The 9,389-nt window shown below is 44.2% G+C and overlaps 1 protein-coding gene across 3 annotated transcripts in view; it reads right to left on the reverse strand.

Moving 5' to 3' along the window:
• Positions 1–8,835, reverse strand: part of LOC311516109 (carbonic anhydrase 3-like) — a 35,121-nt gene extending 26,286 nt beyond the window's left edge. For all 3 annotated transcript variants that reach the window (XM_084619812.1, XM_084619810.1, XM_084619811.1), the window contains exons 1-2: positions 8,668–8,835; positions 7,896–8,093 (exon numbers count right to left, since the gene is read on the reverse strand). In XM_084619812.1, coding sequence (XP_084475938.1) covers positions 7,896–8,093; positions 8,668–8,710 — 241 coding nt within the window. In that variant the 5' untranslated portion in view covers positions 8,711–8,835. The remainder of the gene's footprint in view (positions 1–7,895; positions 8,094–8,667) is intronic.
• Positions 8,836–9,389: the final 554 nt, after the last annotated feature.

Here is a 9,389-nt window from a genome sequence, read left to right on the forward strand (position 1 = left end):
GACATTTTATAGACAAAGAGTATCTAAAAAGGGTGTTTTTATATTCTGTGTTTGATTTTTCCCACAGAACAAAATTCCTATTGTAGGATGTGTCAGCTGCATTCTTCCAACCTGAAAGCAAAAGTGTACCTGAAATCCTGCGAGATTCCCTGACAACTGTTATCTGTCCATGATAATCCTTAACTGCAGAATTATCTTGCTGCTTTCTTTACAGTAGGTGGAGAAGATGTGGTCCTGTCCAAGGAATGGAGAATGCATCCTTCCTGCAGCTTTGCTTGGGAACCTTCAGAATCTCAATTACTGGCATTTTTGGTTGGCAAAATCCCATCACTAGAGTCTCCCATAGATGAGAAATGTTTCAGGGTCCAGGGATGCTTCCTCCCAAAGGGTGGATTTGCCACCAAATTCTCTGTCCCTGGGATATGTTGAGCAGTTTAAGTTTCCAGATGTTATGGACAGTGGTAATCTATGCTGACCTGGTTTCCACTAGTTCTAAGGAATAGAACAATCATAATATTTCCTGTATTATTTTCCATCCCATTCCTTTTTGCAATCTAACTTTTTGCTTGCTGTTTTTGAATGCTGCTGCATATTGAGCAGAGGTGTTTACGATAAGATGACTAACTTATCCTGTACCCAGGATAAAAACGCATCCCACAGGACAAACACAATTACCTTTCAATGATACACAATTGCCAGGAGAGCCTGAAAATTTCCCCATAGTTTGGATGCATAGGAATGAAGAAAATGGCTGAGTGTAAATCTGTTTTTCATTGAACTTCCCCTTTTTAAACCTTGAGTTTAAAGGTTGACCCTTTAGAAAATGAGTGGACACTCATAAAAAGCTGCATGGACTTTGCATGTAAGATTGGATTATATCCCATAATGGACGTAGGCATCACGAAAATAGAGTTTATTCAGCCACAGGAGAGTTTTCCTTTGGCAGTACTTCTAGGTCCTGAGACTCTGAATTTTCTATGATCTTTTCCTCTAAGTCTAGGGTGAGAAAGCTGTCTATATTAATTTACAAAGTGAGGACCCCTTGTACTGGTTTGGTGCTAAGGTGTAATTTTAGCCTGTCTGATTCCTATCACAGGGCTGATAAGATGATATTGGACCTTTTACAGAGCCTAAAGCATTCCTGCCTTTGCTGATTGGATTGGAAAAGAATCTCTGCACATGAATATAGAATGCTGCACATAAAAGACTGATCATCTGAATGTCTTGTCTTGTAAGTCAGTAAGAAAACTCTGCTTCCATATCCCAGAACCTGCATCTCCCAGTTGGTGAGGTGGTCTGCCTTGAGATGCAGCACACAAGTGAAGGTTGAAAATTCTCTTACAGGCTGGATAGTGCAGCCTCTTGATCTCCTTCCTTCTTGGCTTGAGGATAACTATACAAGCCACAGCACTGGAGATGCCCTCCTTCTTCCTTATCTTCATCAATATAACTATGCCTCTGGAGAACTGAACTGTTTGGATTAGGGACCCCAAATGGTTTAAGCAAAACTTTTCCTATCCATGATATCTGCAATACTGCGTCCACCCTGGCATTGGTAACCCAGCATGAGTCTGGTGTGCAGGGTAAGCATTTCTGAAGCCTTTTCAAAGAGAATGTCCCACATTCCCTTCTTCTGTTCTAGCTCTAGGACATACACAGCAAGAACACCTGAGAATTTACAGTGTTCCAATGCACATAATGTTTATCATGTCTTACTCCCTCAGCTATTTCTATCCTATTTGGAAACAAGTTTCTGAAAAATTAAAAGTGGAGAAAAGCTTCCTCTACATTGAGAGTGTCTGGACAGCCTACACTGAAATCCCAATCACAGCCTACACTGAAATCCCTCTCAGCTTCTTTTCATGGTGTCCAAGCATGGGATTGCAGAAGAGGGCAGACAAGAGCCTCCTAGTGGAGCTCACAGGCTCTCTCTAATGATGTTTGTGTACGCAGCATTTCTGGCAGGTGGGAGGTGGCCCCGTCAAAATGGTGTTGACCTTCTTTAGGCATTTAGTTGAGTGTTTGGCTTTATGTGTGGGCTTTGGGAACTAGGAATTTCCCACAGTTTATTTCTGAAGGAGAAATATCATGGCCACAGTAGGGAATACAGATGTGACTCCGTTAAGATTGCTGTTGTTGGACTCAAGTAACTTGGCTTAAGCCATTAGGATGCACCTCTCCCGAGGTGGAATAGCCCAGGAGAGTGGTATTAGGAAAGTACTCACAATATTTTCGTTCCCAGAGGGCTCTTGGTCAGTGACTGATTCTTACTATGCGTGTTTGTACACTGGTTTTGAATGGGGCCCTTCTCTCCTATTTATGGAACATTTATTATAGTGACGACAGTCTAAAGTACTTGCTGAAATGTAGAGTTCACAGCAGCTATTTAAAAGAGGCCCCTGTCACAATGTGGGGCCTGTAACTGGGTGTGCAGAGACAGAGGTCTGGTGGAGTGGGGCCTTTCCATTTCCTGCAGCGCCCCATGGTTATCCATCATGGAACTGTTTTATGACCAGCAAGAGACTGCATTTGCATCAAAACAGTACAGTTTTTTAGTGAGGCTGGCATAGCCAGTGCGGGTCAATGCTGTACAGGAGGATGCAGCTGAGGGGAGCAGAGACTCTTCCATGTAGCTCGTCTGAGGTCAAGTGACAAAAATCAGTTTGGCACAGAAGGTCAGCCCTGTTTATAGACATGAGGAGTTCTTGTCCTTGCAAACGAGTCTTAAAACCCTTACCTGTGGCCAGATCTACAAGGCCAAATGGTAACCCACAAGGGAAAATAATGAGGCATTATTCCCCAAGATAGAAAATGTTGCTTTACAAGGAAACAAAGGAACAATATAATCAAGCAATGTTACAGTTCATTATGTCAACAGTGCATTAGGAAAAAATCCATACATAAACATGTACTGAGCAGAAACTATCAGTACCACCATGATCATTATGACTAATAAAGTCAGTTAAGCAGGTTTCCCAAAAGGCCTTCAGTAGAGTTACATCATTCATATTTTAAAATGGAATTTTCCACTCTAAGCAACTGTTAAAAAGGGAAGATAAACCCAGTATTTCTTTTGGTGTTATTTGTATGTAAATTTGGTGTTTTTGTAGGATGAGAAGCACTTAATATACAAAGGAAAAAAGTAGAGTTTTCTCACAGTTTTACAATACACATCCATGATGACTTACAACACAATACATCCTGCTCTTTCAGCTCAGGGCCGCTTTTGAGTAAAGACTGCTATAAAATTAGCTCCCAAATTCATTGTCTTTTTTGACCTAATGCAACCTGTATCTCCAGAGGCAGAAAACATGTAACCCACTCCAGTACTGCAGCCCCAGAAGACTTTGTTTGAAGAGCACTCAAGGTTTGATCTCCAACAACAGCATGGAGGATCAAAGTTAACATCAATACAATTCTTAAATCCTGTTGGGCCTAAGCATTGCTGGTCTCAAATTAATGCTAGCTGTCATCATACTGAAATGCTTAGTGTTAAAAGATGTGCTAAGCACAGAGTAAAAGGTTTAGCTTTGTTGTTTGTCTTTAGTTGGCATATGTGCAATCCAATGGGAATACATAAGCAAAGCTTTATGTTAGGTTTTAGCTGTGCAAATTCTTCTAACTCTTACTGACTTTAGTAATACTTAAATAAATCATCATAAATAATTTGCAGTTATATAAAGTCTTTCACCTAAGGATCTCAAAGTGCCATTCAAAAGTAGACAAGCATGGTTATCTTCATTTCCCTTTTACATATGTGGAAACTGAGCGACAGAGGCTAAGTAACTTACCCAAAGTCACAGAGCAAATCAGTGGCAGAGTTGGAAAGTCTGTTAGCAGAGTTTCCTGGCTAATGACCAGACAATACTTACTCCCTGCAGTGTGAACTGTGGGACTAGAAGAGATAGCAGCACCTTAAAAAGGTTATTCTTTAATAGTTTTTGGAGCTCTCTACATTACAAATGGCTTTCTTTTAACACTCAAAACCTTATGACAAGGCAAGGAGCTGGTACCATGAATAAGGAACTGGGAATAAGGAAGCAACTTCAACCTCATAACTTTTTGTAAGATTAGACCAAAACACAAGTCCAAGCTCAGTTAGATTTCTCCCAACTAAAGAGTTATTACTGTTATTTATCTTCAGTATTTCTATGATTGTGGAAGCCAAAAAATGAACATATATTCACTGAAAGTTGATAAATATAATATCATTTATGAAATGCTAGCATATACAATTCTTCACATTAAAATTTCTGTTGGTAAAAGTTTTATGAATGAGCTACGTCCAAAGAGAAACATTTCTATGAAAGGCTGTAATGAGGCAGTGGAAGATCTGGCAGGAAGACAAGGGGGAGACTTGCAGGAAAGCATGTCTGAACGCTGTATCTCCAGCCTCTGTCCTGCAGCCATCAGGAAAATCAGTGGGGTGGGGTGGGAGGGGGTACAGATGGCCAGAGAATTTGTGCATGGAGTATCAGGGGAGATGCCAGAGGTATCAGTGGAGTGACAGAGCTGGAAGAAAGAGCCTAACCTGGTCAAGCTCTCCATGCTGGACGCTCATCAAGGTGCTGTGGTTGGATTCCAACACTGGATTTACGTGCCTTTAAACTTCCCTGGGCCTCAGCAGGCCTCTCCGGCTCCAGCCTCCCTCGCACATTTTCTGAGTACAGTTGCTCAGTCTGTTACCCCCTTCACAGAAGTGGGACCTCATGATCCAGTTGCCCTAGACCCCCAGGACCCGTCCTAACTCCCTTCAACACAATACCTTAGGCACTCCCTTTTGCAGAGCTCCACACTTTGGGGACTCTGGTTTACAGTTTAACACTTCAGGGACACATGATAGTTGAAGCAAACAGACATAGATTTTGCAGATAGATTTCTAAAAAAACCAAACCACCACTATCATTCTTGGTCACCTTTTCTCTCAGAATCAAACACCTAATGAGAATACCTAGCCTGAAATAAATTTACACAAGCACAAACTTTTCTGCACTTTGTGACAGCAGTGTTGCTTATGTGTAAGCATTTCATAATTTACCTAAGATTATTTATGATTATTATTTATTTGCTTGACAGTAGTCCCTAGGGGCTGCAGTCATGATCAGGGCCCCATTACGTAAGGCTCTGGGTACCTTTAGTACTGTGCTGCCCTAAAGAGTTTACAATCTAAGTATACGATGAGAGACAACGGTGGATGCAACAAACAGATGGGAGCACAAGGAAACAATGAGACAGCCCTAGTGCGCATAATCAGCAGTGATTATGGAGGTCTTTAGTATACTGCAGCTACCTTTCGTTAATGATGTAGCTCATCAATGATAGAATTCCAAAGCAAACGCCATGAAAATGAATCTAATAAAAAAAAAACACATTAGGAAGAAATGCTAAGTGATTTCCATTAAGGAGATGTGGTTTTGTCTTTGCTAGAGAACTAATCAAAATCCCATAACTATTCCCAGTCTGTTGTGTGCTTCCGTTTTTCATTTTATTGAATAATTCATCTTGTATTCATTTTGACTGTAGATTTGTTTTCATGAACCCATCAAAGTAATAAAAAAAAAGTTGATGTATACACACTTAAATATTTAAGAGCATTGAATCTTTTAGCAAATTCTCTCATACTAATTATTGTCACTACTAGCAATAGTAGTTGAAGCTTACAATGCAGTTTAAAAACAACATAATATTTTGTGCCAAAAGAGGCTGGTCTTTCACCCTACAATATAAAGGGACAGCCATTTGTTTTCCCTTTTTTTAAGATTGGTACTTCACATATTACAAATAAATGGCACAATCCTGCAGACCTTACACTCAAGCATAAGGGCTGCTGCATGGGGTCCAAATTGGAGCTGCCCGAAAATCAGATTTGCAGGAAATTTCAACATTTTAAAATGTGTTTTCCTTTTGGAATGTTGTTGTTTTCTTCCCAAATTGAAGGAAATGATTACCTAGGCTACATCTTTATTACGAGTTAGGGGTGTGATTCCCCTCCTCAGGTACACATACTTGTGCTAACTCTCACTGAGCAAGCATGAGTATAAGTAGCAATGAAGCCACGGTAGCGTGGACAGCAGTAGTACAGGCATGACCTAGCCATGACAAATACAAACCCACCTGAAACCACAGGGCCCTTACTTGGCATGGCTAAGCCTTGCCTCTGCTGCTACCCATGGTACTGCAGCTATACTGGTATTTACGCTTGTGCTAGCTCGATCAGAGCTAGTGTGAATATGTGTACACCAGCAGGGAAATCACACCCCTAGCTCCCAGTGTGGACGTAATCTTAGAAAAAAAAATCAGTTTTGAAAATTTGTCATTTCAGAGTATCAATATTGTGTTGGAATTGTGTAGCTTTCTTTCAAGTTTTAATTTATGGAGTTTTTCATTTTAATATTATTTTTACATTTATTTCATGATATGTCAGATGCTATTTCATAAAAAAAAAGTTTTTCAACAAAACAGCCTTTTCTGACAACAAACTCATTTGACAACAATTTTCCTATCCGCTCTACTCCAGGTAGTACATGTATTTTCTGAAGCTTCTTGAGATGTGTTCACAAGGGCAAGGTACTTTGTGATCAGAAATTATGGCTGTTGTTGCTAATCTGCATTCAGAAATATTCACTGAAAAGCTCTGCAAAGATGAGAGCAAGTTTTGATTTCTAGAGCCATAAGAATTAGAGCTGCAGTACTACTCACTTGATTTCCTTTTTAACTCAATAGTGAAGCAACTTCATAGCTTATTGACAGCAACTTTTCTATGAAGTATAGCCAATGGTAATAGTATGAAATTCCATTTGTACAGAGATGCTACATGCTGCTGGCACTTGCTAAAAGGTATTGGCATGTCTCTTCGATATGTATGGATGCTCTAAGCCTGAAGAGCCACATCTGATATGTGCAGCACTTTGCATGTGGATGTAAAGAATTGGTGGGTAAACAGGTTAATAAGAATGGTGATACTTTTAGAGCAGTGGTTCCCAAACTTGTTCCGCTGCTTGTGCGGGGAAAGCCCCTGGCGGGCTGGGCCAGTTTGTTTACCTGCCCTGTCCGCAGGTTCGGCCGATCGTGGCTCCCAGTGGCCGCGGTTCTCTGCTCCAGGCCAATGGGAGCTTCTGGAAGCAGCGGCCAGTATGTCCCTCTGCCTGTGCCGCTTCCAGCGGCTCCCATTGGCCTGGAGCAGCGAACTGCGGCCAGCGGGAGCCGCAATCGGCCGAACCTGCGGACACGGCAGGTAAACAAACCAGCCTGGCCCGCCAGGGGCTTTCCCTGCACAAGCGGCGGAACAAGTTTGGGAACCACTGTTTTAGAGAGTGTTAATGTTTGCTTTAAGGAGTTCATTTTAAACTGAAGTTTCTAAGCCCTTTCCTTTTGTATCTGGGGACTCATTTAGCAGAAATACTACAGGCTTAATCCTGCAGTCCTTAGGCAAAAAACTCACTGACTTTAATGGGATTCTTGCCAGAGTAAACAAAGCAGGATTTAGAGTCGATTGTTAGCTATTTTTCTTTGTCAAAATAGTATGATCACACTTTTCAAAAATGATATTTTGCATTTACACGGGCATTCCAGCTGGGGACCTCAAAGCGTTTCTGGTGAAATTCACTCCTCTCACAGAAATCCTGAGGATTTGGGCTCCATGTAGGTGGAGTGCAGTGTGGCTGGTGAGGGGAAATCCACCCTACAGCCAAGGGGAACAAGAGTATTGGGGGCACTGAATCCACAAAAATGCAGATATTGGACCACCCCCAAAGTGGCCATCTGTGTTGGTATGCATAGGGCCAGTACAAAGACCCTTTTGCATATAGCATATTAGCATATAGAGCAGATGTTGTTTTCCAAGAACTTTGCAAACATTCATTTCTATAATTTCTTCAGGTAAAACCCAGACTAACCTGATCTATTGAAAGTGTCATCAAACACAACTTTGCAGGTTCTCCCATTGTTCACTATGGTCCTAGCTCCAACAGGATCATATCCAACACACCAAGGCAGAAGAGAGGACTCATAATGGACCTCTTTGGAATTGATTTCAATAGGTGACTGATTGTCTCCTTTGGCAATAGGGTAATATTTGTGCCAGTGCTCAGGTCCTAGGAAGAAATGCAAAGGAATGACATGAAAATCGCTTCCATTTAGGCATAAAGTTGACATCTGTTTAATACAAATACAATCAATGTTACACTTTATTCATACATCGCCTCACAGCTGTGCCATTCACTGTGGATTTCCCCCCTCCTTTTGGTTTTCAGACAGAGGCATTTGAACCATTGGGCGGGACTCCTTTTAAGAAACTGTTTTTGCAGGTGAATATGCGGCTGAGCCACAGGCCCGCCCCACCCGCCCAGCCGGGGAGCTGGAGTCAGCCGCCTGGATCGCCGCGCTCCAGGAGCTGTCCAAGATCCACTTTCCGGGTGAGGGTGGAGATCGGACGGGGAACGCGGGTTGACCTGGCGGTAAAGTGGTGCCCAGACTTATTATCATGGCAGCAGAAGTTGCAGGAGCCGGGAGCCAGCCCCCACCCAGCCCGCCCCAGTCTCAGCCCTTACAGCGTCTGCCAGAGCGGCGGTGCCGGACAGATGCGCGGACAGCGGAGCCCGGGCCGGCCGCGAGCGCTGCAGGCTCCCGCCCGGGGAGGCTGCGGGGCTCGCCCTGCCCCTCACTCACCGTTGTCACTGTCGTAGCCCCACTGACAGGATTGCTGGGCCATGCTCTCGGCGCGGGGTCTCCGCACTCTGGGCCCGGGCTGCTCCGGCCGGCTCCTGCAGGACGGTGGCGCCGGCTCCGCCAGGGGCTTTTATAGGCTCCCGCCAACTCCGAGCCCCCGTTGAGGCCGGGCGGGGGGGCGGGGGGGAGAGGGACAGAGGGGGCGGGGGCGGGGGCGCCTGGCCGGCGCGCAGGGGGCGGAGAGAGCGATCCCCTGGACTCCCCTGCTGCCCCCCCGCCGCCTCTGCCCCGCTCCCCTGCCCGTCTGCTTCGCGCCTGGCAGGCTCGCCCCCCGCAGAGCTAGTCCCCTGCCTGCGCCGCTTCCCGCTGCGTCCGCCCCGGCTCGGGGCTGCAGCCCCCCGGGATCGTTAGTGTGTATTTGTAATTGAACGAGGAGCTGCTGTGATCCTGTCCCCACTCGGGTGCGGGGGGTGCTGGCGGTACCGCGCCTCGCACCCCTTGCTAGGTCCCTGCCTGGGACCAAGATTTCTCTTCACGGCGTGTTAAACTTGTGACTTCGGGGCGTGACACAAATCATTGCACAGGGCTGGGTGTGGGAAGAGAGACTAACTTATATTGAACCATGCATCTCTCCCTTGCAGTAGAAGGTGGTCACAAAAATGCCTGTTTGCACCGTAGGATTAAAAACAAATATATGCGAGGTGCATTACAAACAGGAACAA

The sequence above is a fragment of the Lepidochelys olivacea genome (genome assembly GCF_965140295.1).
Source record: "Lepidochelys olivacea isolate rLepOli2 genome assembly, chromosome: 2".
In the NCBI taxonomy this organism is placed as follows: Eukaryota; Metazoa; Chordata; order Testudines; family Cheloniidae; genus Lepidochelys; species Lepidochelys olivacea.